Source organism: Ascaphus truei, chromosome 3 (assembly GCF_040206685.1).
Source record: "Ascaphus truei isolate aAscTru1 chromosome 3, aAscTru1.hap1, whole genome shotgun sequence".
NCBI lineage: Eukaryota > Metazoa > Chordata > Amphibia > Anura > Ascaphidae > Ascaphus > Ascaphus truei.
In genome coordinates, this window is record NC_134485.1 from 242,008,535 (window position 1) to 242,033,581 (window position 25,047).

At 43.2% G+C, this 25,047-nt stretch overlaps 1 protein-coding gene across 5 annotated transcripts in view; it reads left to right on the plus strand.

Annotated features, from left to right (window-relative positions):
- Window positions 1-17,283, plus strand: part of RASA3 (RAS p21 protein activator 3) — a 257,766-nt gene extending 240,483 nt beyond the window's left edge. For 4 of the 5 annotated variants that reach the window (XM_075590460.1, XM_075590463.1, XM_075590461.1 and 1 more), the window contains 6 exons: window positions 705-811; window positions 3,591-3,676; window positions 7,794-8,002; window positions 9,819-9,922; window positions 11,523-11,706; window positions 12,271-17,283. In XM_075590460.1, coding sequence (XP_075446575.1) covers window positions 705-811; window positions 3,591-3,676; window positions 7,794-8,002; window positions 9,819-9,922; window positions 11,523-11,706; window positions 12,271-12,346 — 766 coding nt within the window. In that variant the 3' untranslated portion in view covers window positions 12,347-17,283. The remainder of the gene's footprint in view (window positions 1-704; window positions 812-3,590; window positions 3,677-7,793; window positions 8,003-9,818; window positions 9,923-11,522; window positions 11,707-12,270) is intronic. The other variant, XM_075590459.1, reaches the window with a different exon arrangement.
- Window positions 17,284-25,047: the final 7,764 nt, after the last annotated feature.

Consider the following 25,047-nt stretch of genomic DNA (forward strand, 5'->3'; position numbering starts at 1 on the left):
AGGTGTATATGGAATCAAATGCTTTTTTGGAATCTATGATTTATTACTTCGGGAAATCACTTCTTGTATGACTTGGATGTCGTCCATTGTGTTCTATCCATTGCAAAATCCCGCTTGTTCTCTAAGCTGGGAGTCACGAGCCACGGAGATGCCATTGGGGGGCTCTGTACTACTGTAGAGCTGCCTGGCAGGTGGAAAAGAGGAGTTGGTAAAACTCAGGCTAAAATCTAAATAAAGCTCTGGCCTTGTTTTGTCCCCATACATAATGTGTCTGTTGTTGTTGTTGTTAGGGACGAACGATAGATGGACTCCTAACGTTCCATGAGTATCTTCGTAAAAATCTTTCAAGTAGTAAGAAATAGACCGATTTGCTCTGTAGTTCTTGAGGTTCTTTGTCTCCGTTCTTGTAGATGAGGTAAACTGGCATTTCTCCATTCTGAAATGTTCCTGTTTTTCAAGCAGCATATAAAGTGTTGCAAGGATTTTCTCTACTTCCCCAGCTTTTTTCAATATTTGTAATTTCATCTTCCCCGGGAGTTGTTTAGTTTGATATTTGTAACTATGTGTTTATTAAACACTGTAGTAAAGATACAGTAGTTTTATTGGGAATAATGCATTTTTTTTCTTCAGATTTCCTTATTGTATTTTTTTAATAAAAAAAAAATAATTGTTCACATGGTACACATTCTTCTATTTACAAACAGGTTTATGATCAAAAGAGCACAGGGGAGGAAACGATTTGGTATGAAAAATTTCAAGAAACGATGGTTTCGCCTGACTAACCACGAATTTACTTACCAGAAAAGCAAAGGTAAACCATACAATGAGTTCCCTGCTCTGTTTGTTTGCTTATTGTAAGGGACGGTTAGATGAACTATGCTGTTTTAGATTATTGAACTCCATCCTTTTACAAACACCCTGTAACACCTTGGTCTCCAACCAGGCTTCTGCAGCAACTAATCTTTAGGCAGCTTTGTTTTCTTGAATTAACTTGTTTTATTATGGCTTTGTTTTCTATTGATAGAGTTCAATAGTCTGCTTGAGGAAATCCTGAGGGAAATGCAGTGCCATAATGTTTCTAACAATAATGAAAGTGCTTACTGGGATATTAAAGAGGAAGAGTGCCCTACCTGGGGGGGGCGCGCGATTCGATGCGGGGGGCACGGGGTTTACAGAGGCCCCGCGCGCTTCCCGATGGCATTTAAACAAATGCCGGGGGAGCTGCAGGGCCTCTGTAAACCTTACGTACCTTGATTCATACGCTCCTGATGACGCCGCAGGGTCATGTGACGTCACGTTGCCATGACAACGTGACGCCAGGACGTCCGAATCAAGGTAAGAGGGGAGGGGGAAAGCCAGCAGGGGGGCGCAGGGGGAAAAGATTGCTCCCCCTGCCCAACAGTATAATATGACAAACATCTGAAACCCAATTGTAGCTTTGTGTGACTTTGGGTAATTTTAAATTCCCTTAGTTTAGGAGCTCATAAGTATAAGAATTTATTCTGCATGTAACATTTCATCGTGAAGCAGAGACAAGAAAGAGATGTCCATGTATACTTTCAGTGGAAGACAAAAAGATATCAAAACTTATGTGTGTTAGGTAGCACTCCAGAGAATAGGAATAATTAGAGAAATATTATACTGATGTTGTGGTGCACGAAAACAGGGAGGAACCTGAAAACCCCACAAAAACGTAACAAATATATACAAAAGGTTCTCGGCACACAATCTCAAAAACGGAATCGGACAATTGTCAATTGAAATTTAAAGAATACTGTATATTGAAAATTGATGCAATACACAAATGTCCCCAATAGAGGCATGGAGAGTACGTCTCACAAAACAGAGCTAAACAGTGTCACAAATATGGAGGGGGAGGAGGAGAAACAAAAAGGGGAATGGAGAACACACAAGGAAAAAACTAAATATAACAAACGTAAAAGATGAGGTAATATAAACATGGGGGGCAACGTTTCGGGGCCTAAATCGCCCCTTCTTCATGCCTGTTCCCACAGACCTTTTGAGTCTATGATACTTCTCTTATGTACCTCCGTCCAAAAACCTCTCATCTAAATCTAGCATAAATGTTGAGAAATGTTAACCACATAAACTTGTAATAAATGAAATCCCTGCAGCACAGCTGTTGGTTACATTAGGAGTGATTTTGATACTCCAGAGACTCCTCCTTTAGCCATGGAGGGTTACATTCAGCATTACATGATCCATTATAATAATCAGAGGTCCCCAACTCCAGTCCTCAAGGACCGCTAACAGTGCAGGAATTAAGGATAGCCTCTCATTAGCACAGGTGGCCCAATCATTTTGACTGAACCACCTGTGCTCTAGCGGGGGTATCCGTAAAACCTGCACTGTTAGTGGTCCTTGAGGACTAGAGTTGGGGACCTCTGCATTATATGGTGTACACTGTATCTCTTGGTGTTACATTTCTTTGATTTTGAGTCTCCAGATATTCCTTGCAGTTCTCTCTTTGTTCAAGAACGTTTATTACAAGTTTGTGCGTAACATTTCTCAACATTTATGCTAGATTTAAATGTTTAAATTTAAAACGTTTGTTATATTTAGTATTTTGTTTTTTCCTTGTGTGTTCTCCATTCCCCTTTTTGTTTCTCCTCCTCCCCCTCGCCCTCCGTATTTTTGACACTGTTTAGCTCTGTTTTGCGAGACGTACTCTCCATGCCTCTATTGGGGGCATTTGTGTATTGCATCAATTTTCAATATATTCTTTACATTTCTATTGACAATTGTCCGATTTTTTCGCTTTTTGAGATTGGTATGCCGAGAACCTTTTGTATATATTTGTAACAAAAAGATAATCGCACACTTGCTTGAAAAAGGTCCTGAGACCATTTATTTAATATACATGAGCCCAAGTGACGCACATTGCTGGGTAAACCTGTTGTAACCCCTTTTCATGTGCATCATGCGTAACCCTTACTGTATTAAGAAAGACTAAAGATCCTTAATTGCGATGCCTTGGTCGTGGTCACGTGTGTAGCCAGCCCATGAGGATAACAATGGAAGCGGAGTGACTTCCCCTAGAAAAGTAGGCATACTGTACCAAGTACATCATAATGGCACTCAAAAGGTCATCATGTACAGCTTGTAGGAGAGAAGGGAAAGGGAGTATCGGCTTCAACAAGGTACAGAGGGGAGCATGTTTCAGAGAAAGAGAAGTGCTAGAACAAGGTCATACTCGGAGGCTGTAGCTTTAGGCTACGTAAATAGAAACACAAGGATCAAATAGGGTCTGAGGTTTTACAACAGGCAGGACAATGGGCTGATTAGGTGGGCAAAGTGGTTCCTATCTGCTATAAAATTCTGTTTTTGTTGGATGGTAAAAAAAAAAAAAAAAAAGACTCACTCCAGCTGTTTGTTTTTTTTTTTTTTTACATTTGTTATTTTGAAGGTACTTTCTTGAGGGTACTTTTTGTGCACATGTTCATGCCAAGTAACATCTGTTCAGCGCCGGACTGATTACGTAATCCCCCAAGACTGTGTAGTCGAACAGCAAAGAACCTTGATTCATACAACAGAAGCAGTGACCAGTTTCTGTTCCTCTGTATCTCCAGCAGGTGACCATCCGCTCTGCAATATTCCCATCGAAAACATTTTGGCGGTTGAAAAATTAGAGGAAGAGTCGTTCAAAATGAAGAATGTGAGTAGGACGTGTACTAATGCGGAGTCCAACGGTGCTTGAGCCTGGTGTTTCTGTGCCCGTCTGCATAATCTAACTGCTTCGTGGAAGTCTAATTTCTACTGAATGTGCCCCACCCCATGAAAACTTTCCCTCACCACATTATTCATAAACTCATAACAGACACGGGTACACTTGACACCCATTTATTTCTATGGAACAGTGCATTGCTAAGGCTTTTCCATTTTTGAAGGGATTAAATTGAAGGCGTTTGTGTGAATTGTGCCCTGTATTGTTCTAAAACACCATTATACCTAATGTCCATGCATTAAAGATATCCAGCGTATACATCTGCCTCTTTTAACCTCATGTTCAGTAAGTGCCTGCACAGCATACAACTTGAAACTGTCAAGTTTCTGAAAAAAAAACTGTCAAAAGGCATAGGATTATGGGTAGTGGCATGCGAACATACCAAAATCCCTGTTTTTTCAATGTATTATTTGAAGGAAGGTGAAGATGTCCCTGAAACACTGGTGTTTTAGCAGTAAATATGAATCTTTTTCCTTTTTGTCACTGATAAATACATTTGATACATCAATTTGCTGCTTCACCTTCCCTGTGCTCGCAATATGAATACTTTTTTTTTTTTTTTTTTTACTGAATACACAGATTCCCATAAATGTTGCTTTCATGTAACTGCGGGCATGTTTCTTAGGATGCTGCTCAATTTCATATTCTGTAATCCCTGTGCTGCACAGGCACGTTTTGGCTTCTGAACTCATTACTCTCTCTCCCCCCGCCGCCCCCCCACTGGTAGATCAGGGTTGATTTCACACATTTTCTTGGAACATATTTTATGCCAGACCTATACCGAGCAGGAAATGCTTGTGATCGCATATGACATTCTTTTCCTATAGCTGGAGACTTTTCAGCAGCAGGTGCAATGCATTAGGCCATGTACATTGGTATTCAATCCATAGCCTCATCCAACAATCTTTGTACTACCCACGCTCCTGCTGTACGGGCTGATCATGCCTTGTAGGGGCACCTTAATGAGAAGTATTAAGGAGAGTTTGGGTAACATATCGCTATGAAGATACACATGAGTTTTATGTACATGTTTTATTTATTTCATATGTTTTGGTGTTTATGTAGAGGTTCTTTGGCATGTATAAAAGGAAGAGCCAGTCTTAACAGCTGGCATTTTGTAGGTACTGTACACAGCACAACAGTCGTGCAGTTGTCAAGGGAGTGTGCAGCGCACCATTACATGACTTGTGAACGTATGCTCCAGTATCTATAGTTTACTTTAACCTCTTCAGTTCCAGAGTCTGCTACTGTATCATTGCAGGTAATGTTTGATACTGGGGACACTATTACTTTAATGCAGTAAATCTGTAAGGAATGCACTGGGCTTTCTTTAGATTTACATCAATGTGCACTGGCTATCTGCACATGCAGAATAACATTCAGTTATTCTACACCATGCGTATACTGAACAACTATTTGTAAGGGAGACTACAAGATTCGTAGGGGGGGTACTGTATGTATCATTTTTTTGTTGCCTCCCTGAAAATTATTCCTTTGTCTCAATATAAGTCAATGAACATTTTTAAATCTCCTTAAAGAAGATTTCAGCTGTTGGTCAAATGATACCATGTTTGTTTTCTTCTGGGGGAAAAAACTGTGCATAAAAGGACACAATTACTACACTCAAAACACATATACTGTATACAAATTAAAACTCAACTTTTATGGATACAGTATTTAAAAACAGTCATTTTTGCTTGACTAGGCTAGTTAACATTTTTCCCCAAGGGCTAGCCAGTTTAATGAAGCGGTGAAAAAGTAACCAACTGTAGTAACCAGTGAATAATAGTTGTATTTAAACCACTGAGACGATCTCCAATAATACCTAGTGATTTTGTGTAATTAGAGGTATTTTAATTATAGGTTTGTTTCTAACTTTATTTCACTAGTGCTGGACCTCGACAATTTAAACCGTATTCCAGAAACAGATGAAGGTAGAGGAGGGGGAAAAGTAGAGATGGGCAAAACGGTCAAAATTCGATCCGTGCATGGAAAGCTGAAGGCGTATTGGGTACAAGAAAATTATTTTAGTGCCAAATCCGCCTTCAGATTTCCAAAATAAAGTTTGCAATAAACCTCTAATTATAAAATACCTTGTATTAAAATATCTCTAATTTTTGGGAAATCCGCCATCAAATTTAATTTAAGAGAGAGAGACAGAGATTATATATATATATATATATATATATATATATATATATATATATATATGTATATATGTATATATGTATATATGTATATATGTATATATGTATGTATGTATGTATGTATGTATGTATATATGTATATATGTATATATGTATGTAGAGGTATCAGTATATCTATATATATCCCCTTAAAACACTCCCATATAATATATATGGAGAGACATCTGTGCTCATAAAGGAGCACACCTCAGATACCTGGCAGATATGCAAAATATTATTTCAATGAGACACACCCCACAATTCCTAAAAGGATTTCCATGAGTATTATTTTGAGAAGCCTAAGGCATTTCAAGATGAAGGGGGGTACTGGTGACAGGTCCGACAGGATCAGAACCCATAGCCTCTGCTATTCTGGGCAGCAGCTCTAGCAGGGAACTAAATCAGGTGCTGGGTAGCAGCACTGTCACAGCATACTTTTGGAATGACTTATGCAAATCCATGGGGTATGAGTTATTTAAAAATACTTAGCATATTTAATTAGCATATCTCCTAGGTATACACGGTGTGCTCCTTTTTTGAGCACAGGTTATCGTGCTCCGTATGTTATTTTGACGGAAGTTTGAGGGGATATGGGTCTCTGTCTCTCCTCCCCCCATTGCGGATGATTTGAATTTTGATTAATAATGTTTGAATAATAATGAAATCAGTGTATGAATAATTAATTAGATTTTTTTTACTTCCATATAATTAAGATGCAGCGCTGAGAATCATTGGCTATAATAACTGGGAGCACACTCTGGGCTACGGCACCACACGGAGGAACTGTCCCTCACACTGGCTGCCTAATGGGCGATGTCGCTGACCGCGATGTCCTCAAAGAGACCAATGCACATTTTGCATCATATGAGACGCTCCTTCTTACAGTACCTCGGTGAGGTGCTGCAGCCCGCGGAGTGTTCTCTCTCATTCATTAGTGGCGAGAGAGGGAGAGCAGGTTGCTGGGGTGGCCAGTGCTGGGGGGGCTGCAGGTGAAGACCACATGAGGCCACCTATTGCCCACCAATGGCATAGACTGGAGTTTTGGACTTGGAAGTGCAGAACAAGTCCCTGGAAGCTCCTATAACACTGCCAAAGTTATGTGCAAAATAAATTCTCAGCTTAGGTTTTTTCTTAACGAGCACCTCCTGCTGGTTAACACAGTCCCCCTGCAAATAGAGCTTGAATTATTACAACTGCATATACTGTAACTCCTTAAGTGTTAGATCTGCTAACAGAGGGGGTTGGGGCAGCCAGCAGGAAAGAGCACATGCTGAGCAGCAGCATATAATAATAAGAAGAAGCACACAGCATAAGACGCTAAGTTTACAGTAAAAGTATCTTTGACAAGGCTGCAAACGTCAAAGTAAAACCATATCGACTGCAGCATGGTGAATAAAGAAAAATGGTTTGTAGTGAACACTTCTGCAGTCATCAGGACTTAGTTCTGTTGTTTTGATTGTTTGATCCGTTTCAGGTGCAAGCTTTGCGGGCCACCAGGATTCCCGGGCCTGTCAGTATACAGTATCATGGCAGCAGTGCCTCTACCCACGTTTTCTGCAGCACGTTTTTCACAGGGATTCTATGCTCCTCTTTTTCTGCAGTAACACACTGCCTTTATTAGGCACGCGCCATAAAGATTCTTATTTACAAAGTAATGTTACTGTTATGTTAAGGCCTGGCGCTAGAAGACCCCTTACAACCTATTTGAGTGAATGTGATTTCTCAGGAGAATTGGGGATGAAAAACACTGAGGTTTATATGCTACTTGTATTAATCCTAGAATAATTAATTGTGACGATGCCGCTGCATTCTCATAGATGAGAATTTCACTTTTCTGGTTGTCTGTATTTGTATGATACTAGATGTTTCAAGTCATTCAGCCAGTGCGAACCCTCTACATCCAAGCAAATAACTGTGTTGAGGCTAAGGATTGGATAGATATCCTCACCAAAGTCAGCCAGTGCAACAAGAAGCGTCTCACAGTTTATCACCCCTCAGCCTACCTTAATGGGCACTGGCTGTGCTGTAAGGCTAATTCAGAAAATGCCCCTGGCTGCACACCTTGCACTGGGTAAGTGTCTGATCCCTAGTTTCTCTATATCTGGTTTCTGTAAATGACCCTCGCTTTAGTGTCTTTGGTTACTGACAACTCTGTTACATTTGCAACATTAAAATTGTCAAATCACAAATAGAGTTTTTTCAAATATTTACCTATTTTCCATGATCTGCTCTTCAAGTGATTGATGCTTTGAAATCCTTTGCAGTCAGGGGGAGCAAAACCTGGAGATATGGTAGCTCATTATGAAACAACAATTGTCTAGCCCTTAAGCTAACATGGCACAATACAACTTTTAAAGCAAACATATTTATTTTGTATGGAGATATATATATATATATATATATATATATATATATATATATATATATATATATATATATAATGCTGTGTTTAATTGAGACAATGAATTTTTTTTTGTATGCTTTTTATTTTGATATATATATATGTATATATGTATATATGTATATATATATATATATATATATGTATATATGTATATATTTTTTTTCATATTTGGGTATAATGGCATAATATTGTTGATATTCCAGTCCTTACATTTACAAGGTTTTATGTTTGTGAATATTATTATGTACACATGATGTGATGCCGAGATTCATGAATATTCATGAGCAATGACGACACTGCTAATAATGGTGTGGGGGAAAAATAAACCTCTTACACATGTACACTATTGCACCCGAGAAAGGGGCCATTTTGCCCCGAAACGTTGCATCACTTTTCTGAATTAAAAACCTTTTATAATGTCTACAAAGTTCTGTTCCTGAGCGCAACGGAGACGCCACTGCCGTTTTCTACAATATTTAAAAGTTTGTAGTTCCTTATTGCCAATTTAAAACATATTGAATACAGATCAGTTCAGTGATGTTTGGAGATGAATTGGTTTCTATTGGGCGTTGGGGAGGGCAGGAATTATATTTTGGATTTGAAAGAGTTGGAGTTAGCAAACCCTCTCTGTATAACCGCGTAATGTGCAGCTCCATGTAGGGCCAAATTAAACTGATGGGATACATATTGTTGCTTATCTCAACTTGTATTTATATAGTGCCAACTGTGTACACAGAACTTCACAAAATTACCCTACAGGGATTATGATGTATAAAGGCATAGGGAGACTGCCCCAAAGAGCTTGCCATCTAAGAGCTATATTGGAATACTTAGACACAGTAGGAGGGAAAGTGCTGTTATTAAAAGGGCAAATCCGTGAGATCAAGGGCATCTGGAGTGGGTAATGTAGATGTAAATATTGAATGAGATCCTTCTTTAAGAGGTGAATTTTCAGCTGGCTTTTAAAAATGGAAAGTGACGGTGCTTGATGAATATTAAGTGGAAGACCGTTCCTTAGGTAGGGAGAGATTAGTGAAATGGGGTTAAGACGGGAAGGCGGCTGGAGAGGTAAAAGGTGCAAGGATGAGGCAACCTTGGGTCGAGCGTAAGAGGCGAGATGGGGTGTAACGAGGGATTAGAGTTGAAATATATGGAGTGCAGAGGAGTGTAAAGCCTTAAATGAAAGGATTAGTATTATTTATATCATTAGGTTTAACAGTACTGGTTAACCGATGTTTATATTGTTTGGGACTCGTCAATACATCTGATGGCATATTGGGAAATAACGTCCGCTCATTGAACCAAAGGAGTTTTTCATACTCCTGTATTCACGTAATCATGAGTGTCATCATACTTAATACATTTACATACCAGTTCAGTGATAGATTTATGTGTCATTATCTGCTACTTGAAAACACCAACGCTGCTGCTTAGTATTGAAAACCTTTGCCTAGACACATTGCTTTTCTTCTTTTTACTGCAGAGGCCTGCCGGCAAATATACAACTCGTCATAGATGGAGACAGGGAGGCAGAGCGAGTTTATTCTCTGTTTACCACCTACATGTTTAAGATGGATAAAATGCAAGGTAGGAGTCATTACTTACCTAAGGTAGTATACAAACAATGTGATTTCTGCAGGAGTGAAATTAAAGCCGCAATTCCTCGTTCCAAATTAAAAAAAACTTGAGAATAATCTTTTAGGCATGTTGTAATCTGGAGTTTTTTTTTTTGGTGCCAGAAAAGTGGAAGGCTGTGATTTCATTTTAAATAACAGCAAATAAAAATACCACTTGTGAGCACATTCACATGTCTCAGGCAGGTCTGCAACCCTGATTTTCCCCGTTATCTCTTAGTATACAATGCTTCCACTGCAGCCAGTGATTCTGTGTAATGACATGCAAATGAACACACAATGTCAACTTTTGCTTCAGATACATTTTAACATGGATCCCCAAATGCTGCCATATTACACAGCTTTTCAGCAGAGCCTGGGCTAAAGAATTGCATAGCCAGTCATGTTAAATAAGTAATATTAATGAGAGGACTATGTAGGCAGGAACACACCCAGAAGAGCAGCCCAAGAGAAACCACCAACTAAAATCTCTTTGAAATCATGAATAAGAAGATATCTTCTGAAATGCCAGATAACAGAAACCCAGGATACAGCCATACAAACACCACAATAAGAACGAGGGTCAAATGAACAAATGCTTTTTGAAAATGTTCGAAGAAAAACAAGAGATAGAACCCTATTTTGTTTAATATATTCAAGAGAGTTACATTTCTGCAATTCCCCATAACATTTTGGGCAGGCTTGCTGTTTTTAAAGCAGTATGTTCTATTGGTCATAGTAAGAGAATGTTGACAAGTCGCCAGTGCATCGTTAATACCTAAAACGTCCTTGGGAAATAAAAGAATAAATAAGAAGGATGCCAGGCTTACTTGAAAATACAGCAGAAAGCATGCGACAATTTCCCAATCTGAAGAAGGCGTTGGTGTGGTATCAAAACCTTGCGTTGAGCAAATCTTTTTAGTTTATTTTTTTTCCCCATATAGGTTCAATTAAGATTCCAGTTCAATCTAAGACTGAGGCCCCACTGCACGCGCCTGCACGCCCGCCTTGCGACCTGGCGGCGGGTGCAGAGCGCTATACCGCGGTCTGCAGGCGGCGTTCTGAGGCGCGGGGGCATGGCCAAAACAGGCTGTGTGGGCGTGGCCATGACAAGGGGGCGGGGCCACGACGCCGGCCAAACTATAAAAAAAAAACATCCCCCCCCCACACATACACACATACCACACACACACACTCACACACACACACACACACACACACACACACAGGCTTCTGTGACACAACGGATCTCCCCCGCCTCTCTGATTGGCTCCCTGCCACACCACGTGACGTGTCACCGCTCGGGATCACTAACTGGTTGTAGCCCCTGCTGGCTGACGCGTCACAGTGCGCAGTGAGCCTGGGAGCGAGGAGGGACTGGGGACAGCGAGGGGGCTGGTAAGAGGCACGTGCCGCCGGCTGCACTGGGGACCTAGCCTAAGACCAATCTAGGTTTTGAGCTCTACATAAGTCATTTGTATTGTACCTAATGAGCAATCTATTGGATCTCTTATTAGTTATCCTGTTTGCCTTGTGAATTATGCTTAGTTTGTCTTTTTTTCTTGTCCCTTTAGAGGCTTGCGGTAGCAAGTCGGTGTATGATGGGCCTGAGCAGGAGGAATACAACAGTTTTCTGATTGATGACCCCCGTGAAACCTACAAGACACTATACCACATAATAGAAGCTGTTAAAACATTAGAACAGGAGCATGCACAGTACAAGAGGGATAAGTTCAAGAAGACAAAGTATGGAAGCCAGTAAGTGGGCGCACGTCAGCCTATGTAGTTTAAATTCTATTAGTATCTTGTCCCCTGAGTATAGCGTGCGTGCGTGCGCGTAAACCTACCCAGCCTAGAAAAATTGTTGAAACATGTCTGTGAGTGGTTTGACTTGCTTTGCTAGTCCCATGCTTTGCTTAAAAGCTGTGTGAACGGCGATGCATTTGCTTAAATGGGCTCCATGTGTATGGATATTCCAGGCAAAAGGTGACACATTGTGTGCTCATTTGCATGTCATTTCCCAGAATCCTTTGCTGCAGTGGGAGCACTGTATGCTTGGTGATAACGGTTGATAGGCAGGGTTGCAGACCTGTCTGAGACATGTGAATGTGCTCACAAGTGATATTCTTTATTGGCTATATGCGAACAGTTGAGGTTTTCTGTCGCCTGTTTCACCCACCATAACTTAAAATGTTATTATTTATACATATAGATATATATATCTATATCTATATCAGATACGTTTGGTTCTATGTAGGACTGCGCCTTTGAATTGGAATGCAATTTTAAAGCGATTCATAATACCTTTTCTCCTCTTTGCAGAGAGCACCCAATAGGAGACAAGAGCTTCCAGACCTACATCAGGCAGCAGTCTGAGGTGTCTGCACATTCCATTTAGCATGTCATACCAGGTGCACTTCAAGGATTACAAAAGGAAATGGCTCGTCTCACTGAAGCAGTGGAAGATGTAGACATGAGGACAGAGTGAAGTCCTTGTGTAATTCAGCGATGTAACACCATGTGTCAAACTTAGACTGAGACTTGCGGAGTGTTTTCTGTGTGTTTGAGAACTGTTACAATAGTTGCTATGCACTTTATTCATCTGAGAGCAGATGACAGAACTTTGTTTTTTTTTTTTTTGTTTTTTAATCTTCTACTCATGTTCTTTAATGCTTCTGATCAGCTCAGTGAACTGCTCCACGCATGGATCTCTTGCTTCTTTTTGTGGCATCACATGCATTCCTGGAACCCGCACAACATGAAGCATTCATGGGTTTAACTATGTGCTCTATTTCATACAATACATTGCAGAATCCTTTTCGTTTGACATATCTCTCTGCATGACGTAGAGGCGGTGACATGCTATGGTTATGTTCCATCAGAGTTGTCTGCTCCAAGTTATCTATCACTTTGTGCCTCAGCTGTTTCCTAGCTTGTCTGTGAGTAGCTTCAATCAGGACAGATCTGTAGCCGTTGTAAACTTGAGACCTTTCCACAACAGAAAAAATTGTGAGAAGATGCACATGAGATCTAGACATGTCAGATACAGGTTTAAGTTTCTTTCAGTGAAGTACAGAGCTTTTTAGGGGGTAATTCTATATTGTCTGAAGCAGCTGATCACAGAAAATCCAATTAACTTGAATAGGATTTTCCGACTGATTTGCGGTGTGAATGGCGGCCTAAGACAATATTCAATTACACTCTTCGTCTTGGCTTTAACTGGCTCCAAATCTTTATTCCCGTCTTGTTTTTGGACCCGAGCACCCAGATCTTATGGGATTTTAAAGATCTGTGGAAACAACAAATGGGATAAGTTGGGTTTCTTGAATGAAAGGCTTCCCTGGTTTGGACAAGTTACAAATGGGTTCCCTTTAAAAACAACAAATACCCTCTGCTAAATATTGCTACGTTTATCAGTCTATCTAATTGGGAGAAAAGGGACTTACAACTACAGCGCCAAGTACCTTGAAGCAAGTGGATTACGACGGTGCAAATGCCAGCGACTCCAAGGTGGAAACAGTGCCTCCATTGTGACCCATCAACTGCGCAGTAACAAAGTCAGACTTCCTATTGCATCATAACCAAAGGAAGTCTCTGGAGCAGTCAGTGCGATCTTACCATTTGTTCTTTGTTTGTTTGTTTTTACTCCAACCAATTTCTGCTAACATATGTCTTTGCAAATAAACCGTAGCATGTGATGTTGGCATGAAGACATCTATGGTAGTTCCACAGGGTGGACAATGGAGACTTTACCATGTGCTTTCCAATTGGAACATATCTGTGTATATAATCACAGGATCATGGTAAAAGAACATTGCGTAACAACATTTACATGTTAGCACTTTCAGTGTCGCCCTCTGTGCCAAAGAGCTGTTGCTTTTTTATTTTTTATTTAATTAGGATAGTTTTGACTGTTTCATTGCAAAGAAAGTTAATTAGAAGACCACATGCGTGCTCCTCAAATACCCTAAAGACTGCAAGACCATAATTCAGTCACAAGCGAGATTCCTCTATTTTAAATGGAAAACAAAATATGTTAATGACAAAAAAAAAAGTTTGGCATAAATTGCTTTGACCATATTGTGGTTTCTGTGTAACCATTTCTGTCTCATGCTCCTACTCAATATGCTATGAAGATGACTTACCCGTGCTGGGGGATAATATAGCTAAGTTCTAATAAATGGGCCTTAGCCGTGTCAGACTGGGGCGTGAAGCACCCACAGGAGGAATTGTAGGGGCCCATTATGTAAGCATAACAATGAAAGTGTGTGTGTGTGTATTTACACACACACACACACTCACTTTCTCTTTCTCTATAAAATCACAAACGTACATTTACAGGGACCGGAGTACAGGGACATTGCAGATGTGGGTAGGAGCGTCTCCCCGCCCCCTCCATGCAACTGCTTCATGCTGTCGATGATTTCATGCTGTCTCGCTCCTCATCCTTCCCCTCGAAGTAGCTTTGCGCACAAGAGAGGAACACTTTTTTATGAGCACACAGGAGGAGGCAGCAGGGAGAAGCCCGGATCTGGGGCAGCAATGTCCCTGTTCCCACGGTACCGGGGCGAATGGGAGAGCAGGCTGCTTGCACCCACCGAAGGACTGATGCTCGAGATGGGAAAGATTTTGTTTGTCCATTCTTGATCCATGTGGGTTAGAGGAGAGCTGACTGGATATCCATACTTGAATAGCAAAAATTCTTAATCTTGCCGGATTAACACTTGGAGCTCCTGCTGCCTACAACATGCAACTGAAATAGACAAATAGAACATTTAGGTACATATTAACTAAGCGGTGCTTAAAATGAATTTATCATAAGTTATCTACCAGCTCTTATTGTGTAGCACCACTTAGAAAATATGGGCTGTAGTGATATGGGGCTTCAAGAGACAATAAGAAATCTGTATTAGACCAAAAGTTTCTGTCTTTGGGATGCATTGCTACTGAAAAGAAACGGCTCCAGCAAAAGAAAATCTTAGTTACATTTTTTGCAGGTAAACCTATTTCATTACTGGCTAACAACATTTTTGAAGGTGAATAGTTTAAGTATTATAAGGGGGCATTGTATGCTGTGTTCATGACTTTGGAAAAAAAATAATTGCACTGTCTTATGTGTTTCCTTAAAAAAAATAAAAAGGCACGAAACAAGTTAGAAAGTAATTTTAGGCCTTGATCCGTTTGTAGTGTTTCTATATTTTGTATTCTTCTGTGTCTTGAATATTGTTACGTGGTTTTATAGCAATCTCCTCAGAGAAACCTTTCCAATACTGCAAATATTATGTTGATTTTGTTACTGTGGTTATAAAGAGTAGGATAAACAAAATGTATTAACCATGTATTTCACTAAAGGAACTAAAAAGATACAGGAATATATAAAGTGTGTGTGTGTATAGCTTGTACAGTATGGCATTGCTGTTTAAAATAGGAGCTTCAGTGATATTTTGTGATCACGGTTAAAATGTGACATAAATAAATTTTGCAATGTAATTGAGTGAATTTCGCACATTAATGGCTTTATGAGAACTGTCTTAGGAACTGCATTAATTCTTAAAGGGCCAAGTAACTCATGGTGACCAGAGAGAGATCAGTGATCAATACTAGTGGTTTTAACTTCCATTTTTTCCTCTGTTTGAATAACAGAAATCATGTTATAGACCTATGTTTATATATATATATATATATATATATATATATATATATATTTATTGTTTTGATGGATATAAATCTGTGGCTGAACTTTAACCTTTAGAAAGTAATATAATTCTACACTTATGCAATCTCCTTCATTCTCAGAGTTGCATTTGGATGCTGCTACAGTAATTAAATACAAGAGATGACCATAATTGTATATGGTTTATGAAAATTTAAAAGCCATTGGCCTACATGGGAGTTAGACGAGAAAACCTGATCATATCAAAGGCATGATTTTACAAACCAAGCAAGAGTACCAAATATTGTGTACATACACACACCCCCAAAAAAAATGTGTGTGCATTTTGCTGTCTAAACACTGAGGGGACGTTCTTCCCATTGGTTTTTGTGCTGTATAGTTTCCGACTTGAAAAATTATTGATTGGTACTTTGTTCCCCAATTCATAAATCAATACGTTATTCACAAATTAGAAACCTTTTCTGTTTCTATATGTCAAAATGTTCCAGGTGCAAAATGTGGGCAAAAATTGCAAGATTCACCATTGGAAAACAATAGAGATTAAAGGTGTTTCACTCTATAAGCAAGTAAAATCTCTCCAGCGTGTGTGCGCGTGTGTGTGCGCGCGTGTGTGTGTGCGCGTGTGTGTGTAACCTCATTAACCTCATAGGCATGGATGGGATGCACGGAGACTCCCCGTTCTACATTCTAGCTTCTAGTAGTGCATCAAGGGTGTTTCACAATGTTTCATTCATCCACCAGGCACAGACGTTTATCCGCTCACACTTTAATATCAAGCATACAGACGTTAATGCCTATTTTATGCTACTTTTCATCACTTGATTTTGACATCAGATGAAGCTACATTGCTTCTTTTGTCCGTGTTCTTTAATATCCCTTGTGTGGGCCACTCAACTCGTAGGAAATCACTCTGGAGCCTAATGAAGTTTATACTGTGGTTCTTTCCACCACTTACTGTACCTGGAATGTTTGAAGTGATGTTATCAAATGTGACGCCCGTGGCAAATTATTCAGCCTTTTATTAACGCATGACCTTTGGTACTATAATATAATCTACCACACACCCACACCCCATGCGCCACGTGAGCACTACCAGAGTAGCAGATTTATACTAAACAAGCTTTTCATATATGTATTTATATATACGATCTATCACTTCCGCATTGCACAAAATGCATAGAAAAGCTCGTCATTATTATCACAGTGCTGCGCCCCATAAACGTGACCATGAAGAGGATGTTAAGACATAACTGATGTATGATCTCATGCCACGGGTCACCTCGTATAAGGCTGGAAAAATTCAGTTCAATGTACTGTAGGTAGCGTTAGGAAGCAAATCCCTTCACTGCTCACATAGGGCCATATTTATTAAGCAATGTTAAGCCAAAGGGGCACCTTGGGAATGGACCATGATGTGCCTTATGGCTTAACAGCAGCACTACTTGATAAATATGGCTGTACTTAAGTCTTTAAGGTAGGTTTGAGGTAGACACATCCAGCAATTATCAGTTTGACCTCTGCAATTTGTATAGGGTTCTGTAGCCTGAACTCATTACTGCCCATAATAAACATATAAATATGTATGTGTAACATCACCCATGATGTAGATACTGTTGCAATGTGTTTTTACTTGTTTATTAAAACAATTGTTTTGTTATTAATTCCGAAAAGCTGCTCTTTTTGTTTTGGTGTGTGCGCGCTTCCATATGGCTGCTTCTATACATCTTTATAATGGAGTATACAGGCATACCCCGCTTTAAGTACACTCACTTTAAGTACACTCGCGAGTAAGTACATATCGCCCAATAGGCAAACGGCAGCTCACGCATGCGCCTGTCATCACGTCCTGAACAGCAATACCGGCTCCCTACCTGTACCGAAGCTGTGCACAAGCGGGGAGACTATAGAGCCTGTTACAAATGCGTTATTTACATCAGTTATGCACATATATAATCATTGCAGTACAGTACATGCATCAATAAGTGGGAAAAGGTAGTGCTTCACTTTAAGTACATTTTCGCTTTACATACATGCTCCGGTCCCATTGCGTACGTTAATGCGGGGTATGCCTGTACATTGTACATAAATATGAATTATTTGACCGGCTAAAACTTCCAGACATTCAGAAACCAAGCTTTCTGATTTGTCTAAATTCTAGGTATTTCTGATTTATAAGTGCCCAGAAATGATATCCATTGAAAGCTAAAACATTTAACTAAAACAATATTACATCTAATTCATTCTTTAATAGTAATGATCACCAAAGAACATCTGGGCTAAAGCCAACTCCTTAACTTTACTGGGGATTAATACTTCATGATTATTAAATGTCGGAGTGTATGGCTTTTTGGCTTCACCAATTGACATAATTTGGGAATATACACAACATTATGATACACCTGCGTTTTACAGTAGGTGTCTTCTGATTCATTAACAATAATAGTGTAGGCGTTCAGTTGTGTTCAGAATGGTGCACTAAGCCATCATTTTGATTACACTGCACTTTCACTGAGAGAACACATTTTATTGCTCAAGAAATTAATTCTGCTTCGTTAATCTGTAACTTTACCTGTTTCTCCCGCCTCAATCCTGAAGTACAAATATGTGATAGTTTTGCTCTGCACAGTGGCTTTTAGATTTACTGAGGCGTAAACAAAAGACCATTACATGTGTCAAACTTAATTTGATATTCACTGCACGTGGACTGCTGAGTAACTGAAAGTGAGCAGGCTGCCTCTCCCCTGAAGCACTGGCACTGATCCGCAGCTCTGCAGATGTGTTCATGAAAAAAACTCATTGTTTTAGAAGATTCTTGTTCAATAGAACTTAGTGCATTGGCAAAGGTGCGATGGGGGACTCGTTAACCCTTTTAAGTACCAGGAGCAGGGCCGCCAACAGGGGGAGTCTGCCGGGTCTGGTGTCCCGGGCCCGCTGGCTGAGGGGGCCAAGCCGGACGGCGCTGAAAATTTCCCCCGACCTCTGGCCAGGCCCTGCCGCCGGTCGTGGCTGGGCCCCCAGTGGCACTTGGCGCACTGCCCCCCCCCTCTGCATCCACTGCCCCCCCTTTGCATCCACTGCCCCCCCTTTGCATCCACTGCCCCTCCCCCTTTGCATCCACTGCCCCTCCCCCTTCGCATCCACTGCCCCTCCCCCTTTGCATCCACTGCCCCTCCCCCTTCGCATCCACTGCCCCCCCCCCTTCGCATCCCCTGCCCCCCCTTCGGCATCCCCTGCCCCCCTTCTGCATCCCAACCCCCCCTCTGCATCCACAGCCCCCCCTCCGCATTCACTGCCCCCTTCTGCATCCACTGCCCCCCTCCGCATCCACTGCCCCCCTCCGCATCCACTGCCCCCCTCCACATCCACTGCCCCCCCTCCGCATCCACTGCCCCCCCTCCACATCCACTGCCCCCCTCCGCATCCTCTGCCCCCCCTCCACATCCACTGCCCTCCCTACACATCCACTGCCCACCTCCGCATCCACTGCCCCCCCTCCACATCCACTGCCCCCCCTCCACATCCACTGCCCCCCCTCCACATCCACTGCCCCCCTCCACATCCACTGCCCCCCCTCCACATCCACTGCCCCCCCTCCACATCCACTGCCCCCCCTCCACATCCACTGCCCCCCCTCCACATCCACTGCCCCCCCTCCACATCCACTGCCCTCCCTCCACATCCACTGCCCCCCTCCGCATCCACTGCCCCCCCCTCCACATCCACTGCCCCCCCCTCCACATCCACTGCCCCCCTCCGCATCCACTGCCCCCCCTCCACATCCACTGTCCCCCCTCCGCATCCACTGCCCCCCCTCCGCATCCACTGCCCCCCCTCTGCATCCACTGCCCCCCCTCCACATCCACTGCCCCCCTCCACATCCACAATTCTTATTTAGGAATGTATTCAGTTTTTTAAAAGTGGGCCGGAACTAGGTGGCGAGTTGAAAATATTAAAATAAACAGACTGCATTGTAAAGTTTTTTCTGTATTAACAATAACAAGAAAACAGTTAAGTAAAAGTTGCGTGCTAAAAAAAAAATTCCCCGTGGTAGGTGCACTATGGGATGGGGGGGGGGGGGGGGACCGCTCCTTTCATTTGTCCTGGGCGCATGATTTCTGTTGGCAGCCCTGACCTGGAGGCCCTAAAACGCGGTGCTATGCCAAGTATTTTTCTCACAATAACACTTTCTATCACCTTGCCAGTGAACCCTTTGTTGCCAGAGTTGCACTGACCGCTCTGTCTGCGCTGTGGTTAAAGTATACCTTTTGTAAAGCTGTACAGCAGCGTTCACCAACCCTATTGTATTATATACCATTGTAATGCCAGAACTGAACCACCATCTCTTTACCGGAGTCTTAAGCCAGCGGTGCACAATCTTTCCGGCGTGCGCCCCCCCCCCCCTCCCTGCTCGCACCGGCTCCCCGGCGTTAAATGACGCCGCGGGGTCATGGCAACGTGTCGCCGAAGAGAATGTAAGTGAAGTTGAAGAGGCCTCACGCGATCCCCCGACATTAATTTAAACGTCTTGGGGGAAGACCGCGGGGCCTCTGCAACCACCTCGCCCCACCTAAACAATCATGCGCTCCCTTTTGCGCACCGCTGTCTTAAGCTATGTTTACTACATTTCCTTGGTTGTAGTGCAGATAATGCAGGCTGGAATACAATTAGTATAAATATCATTTTTTTCCTTTGCCTTTCCATTTATCCTGCAGAGGCCCAGATCCAGCAGAGAGTTCTGTTATTAACGAGGCGCTTACCTAAGTTAATGCCTCGTTAAGGGTTAACTGGTATCTGCAATGCTCAACAACGCAGTGTTAAGTGCAGTTTTCGGATGGAAAGTGCATTGTGTTGATAAGAACGGTGGTAAGTGCTAATGATGTATGCAAACGGTGTTCCCCATACAAAGCTTATACAGTAATTAAAAATAAATAAAATTAAGTTAAAAGCGCACTATAAAATAGGAATGTGTTATTTACAAGAGATCAGGTGCACAGCCCCTTCCTCAGGAGTAGAGATTGTTGAATCCGTCCCCCAGATTTTCTCGCATTTTCCCCACCAAATTCCGTTTCGCGGTGTAAAATCCGTAAATGGATTTGGTCGGTTTTAATCCGTACGGATTCATCAAAAACCGCCATTGGATACAATCCATTGACGCATTTGTAGAATCCAATCCGGGGATTCAGCCACTTGTTGGTGGATTATTAGGTTATGGGCCCCAGAGCGTGCGACCGGGAGCCTGGCGGCGCACATTCCCTGCTTCAGAGGCATCTGTTGGCCTCCGGGCAACTCGCGACAAGGAGATGTGATGGAGGCGCGGCCATGATGTCACGTGGCCGGTTCGCCATCATTGGCTGAACCGCCGCCGTGACCTGGCCTCTGCTCGGCACCCTCACCAAAAGACAAAAATCTTGTCTTTTGGCAAAGGCGATTGCGCTTTGTGCGCCCACACACACCGGCTGGGGCCTGTCCAATAGAGGGCTGTATTTGGTGTGCGGCGCTGGCGCGGCCACCGGGGGGACAAAACCTTAGGAATCAGCGAGCAGATTGCTGATTCTGCAGATTGGTTTCTACAAATCTGTCAACGGGTTGCGGAATCCGTGGAGTGCGTTGGTAGTAATAATAATAATAATAAAATCCGCAAATCGCCCTTTTTGAGATTGATCCGGTAATCCGCGGACCAAAAGGAACCGACCGATCCGCTGCGGATCCAAATCTGCCAAAACAAGATTGCCCATCTCTACTCCGGCGCAATGCGGATGAAGGGTTGTGTGTGCCCCAGAAACGTGCGCCCTCTCTTGTTAATAATAAGAAAAAATGATCTAAGTAAGACCCTTTTTTCATTTATAGTGTATGTAGCCCTTTTTGTGAACCGGCCTGACCCACCCAATCTCACATTGGCCCCTTGTGGTCTAACCGGTCCCTTTCCTTGCGACACACCTCTTCTAAGGGACTACTGGTAACTGTATCACACCTGTGGCTCCAGGAGATCTGAGCCTCCGCTAGCTGGGAGCCTGGGGAAACCCTTACCATTTACCTGGTGCAGCGCCTCCACTTACCCAGGATCCCCGTTATGAAAGATAGCCCTGGGTAAGAAATACAATAACACACGTATACGATAAAACAACTAATACTTTACTTGAGAACATATAACACATTACATAACATCATGCTCTATCCGCATCACCTTAACCATATCACCTCAGCCCAATGTCTGGTGTTCCCACCCAGTGTCCTGTGATCCCCCACACCCAATGTCTCGTACTCCTACGGAGGTAGTGGGTGACTGCGCAGTCACTAAATTAGTTAAGGCCTGTTGGTGCACTTATGATACAGCGTTACCTGCCGAGCACTCCGGTGCTCGGGCCTGCAACGATCTTCACAAAGGGTCAGACGTGCGATGCATCCGTCTGATCCTATCCAGGTGATACTCTCCGGGAACCCCAACGAGGGTCCCACCACTTCACGGGAACACAACCGTTTCTCGGTAACACACCGTCGCACGGGAACAGCAACCGCCGCTATCCCTATCTATCCCTAAAGTGACAAGAACCCTAACCTAGGGCCTGTCCCTGATGAACCGCAACCTGGGTGGCTTGGGGAAAACTCCTAGGGCCTGCGGAGTAATAACCTGCCCCCTTCCCTAGCTACCCAGTCCTATCTGTAACCTACTAACCACTAGATACTCCTAAAGCACCTGCAGCAGACACACCGCTCTCACCGTCAACCTGCAGGTACTCACACACGCTGCACACACTGCGCCCAGCACATGCAGCGACACACACACACACAGCTAACATAACACACACCATATACTGGAACCCGCAGCAAATCCACTGCTTGCACGCTGTGCCTATTTGCCAGTGCGCACAGCCCTATCCGCTGTGGCACTGCCAAACTGCACCTTCCGCACCTAAGGGTAACCTCCTTATCTAGGGCCGTCCCTTTTCAGTTACCCCCTGCCCTTACCGGGAATTGGGGCCTGCCTGGGGACCTAAGGAGAACCCTTACCTGGTACAGGAGCCACTCGCTCCCTGCACCCTTCCTACTCCTTCCTCTGCCTCTTCCTGACTGATGCGTGCAAAGCCCGGGAAATGTATCTCTTTTTCCGGGCTGAGCTTCCTCCAGCCCTATTGGCCGCAACGGAGCACCTGACCTCTGTCTCCCTATGCCTCCTGGGAATTGTAGTTCCCAGGGGGCTGCCTAAGCATTGGGGCCGCGTGCGCACTTGCCCTGCGCATGCGCGAACCCCTAATGGCCGCCTCAACCTCTCTCTTCCCTGTCCTGCCCTCGCGCGATCTCTCCCTAGCCCTGGGGTCCTATCTCGCGCTTGCCGGTCCCTGCGCATGCGCGAACCTACGCGCAATGGCGGCGCCCTCTCCTCCATCCGCTGGGCCGGTGGCAACGCGATCGCGGCCTTAGCAACGGCCCGATCGCATCCCCGGCAACCGGCCTTCACCGCAGGGCAACGCGCTACTCCCTGCACTGGCCCCCACCCTCGCGAAGTGCCGGCGGGTCCGTCGCAGCCTCCGGCGGCACCCGCTACCACACGGCACTCGCGGAGGGGGGCCAGCAAATGAATTTTTACCTCGGGGCTACATGAACGTGTAACGGTGTTTCTGGCCCGGCCTGACCCACCCAATCTCACATTGGCCCCTGTGGTCTAACCGGACCCCATTACAGTGTAGATATGCCTGATGGTGCACCTGTTGGCTACAGGACTCCTGAGTCTCCCGCATGATGGTGTGTGGGGAGGACCCGTCAGACAGGCAGCTGAGGTAGTGTGCTGAGTCTCACCTAGTTCCAGTGCAGCGCCTCCACCTCACCAGGGTCCCTGCGTCCGCAAGGGGATGATCCTGGCGAGGAACTCCTTCGTGGTGCTCCTCTCTGTACACTCATTCCAGATAGATACACGAGAGGGTTTCTGGCTGAACTCATCTTTATTGACACGGCAGGGCAGCTGCCCTCCACAAGGAGTATCTTCAGCCGCTCATCTCGTAACAGTGCTCCCTTTAGATAGGTATATCACCTAGATCAGGGATTCACTATTCCCGCAGGAATCACTGTCCTGTGCCAGGTCCCTGGACACAGCCTCCCATGGAGTTACTATATCATAACTGACAGAACTCTTTCAGCACTCAGGTAGAACTTTCCAGCAACTCACTTTAGAACACAGTGCTGTGCCTTATGTAAGCTTCTGAGGCTGACACACCTCTGACATCACTAACCATGGAGTCAGAGCATGTGACCAGTCCCAGCCATACACAGAGCACCCCACCAGGGTGTGAGGGAAAACCTCCATGATTACTGCTGGCATGCCCACACTTACCAGGCCTTACTGCCAGCAGGAGAGATGACTGTAGGCATTTTACATGACCGCTACATTCTCCCCCTGGTGAATCCCATCGTCCTCGCTGGGACCTAAATTTAGATACCTCTTGCCAGGAACCACTGCAACACAAAACATAATTAACATCACACAAATTTTCTCATAATGCAGTACAAATGAATACAGTACATATCTCCATCATATACATTACAGATACATCCTAACATAGATGTATAACAACCAGGGTTACTCCCTTATGGAGTATCCATTAGTGGTACTACCATACCCTCTTACGGTGGCTTGCGCACAGCATGGTCCACGGGGCTTAAAGCAGCAATGCTGTAACCCTCTGTGCGACACTTCTCATGTAACCCGCCAGGATCTGCATTAGGCAGTGAGGCATTTAAAGTGAGGTTTTTAAGTGATACAGTTAGACTACAGTTAATATATATATAGTTAATATACTCACCTTCTTCATGCAAGACCAATAACCAATAACCTCAGCTGATATGACATGGATCTAATTGCATTCTCTTCACAGGTATGTTCCTGATGTTGAAACCCTGTGTATAAGACTGAATCTGGCCTTGTTGAATTGATATATAAGTATGTTCCTGATGTTGAAACCCTGTGTATAAGACTGAATCTGGCCTTGTTGAATTGATATATAAGTATGTTCCTGATGTTGAAACCCTGTGTATAAGACTGAATCTGGCCTTGTTGAATTGATATATAAGTTAGTATGTTTGAATGTAAAAAGTTTTTTTTTTTTTCCCTCTTAACTCTGTGCTGTTAATTGAACAAATGGAACAAGGTGACTGATTGGGGAGGGGGAGGGTCATGTGACCTTTTTTTGTGTATAATACTAACAGCTCAGCTGCATTTGGCAGGAACTGCATTAGGCAGTGAGGCATTTAAAGTGAGGTTTTTAAGTGATACAGTTAGACTACAGTTAATATATATATAGTTAATATACTCACCTTCTTCATGCAAGACCAATAACCAATAACCTCAGCTGATATGACATGGATCTAATTGCATTCTCTTCACAGGTATGTTCCTGATGTTGAAACCCTGTGTATAAGACTGAATCTGGCCT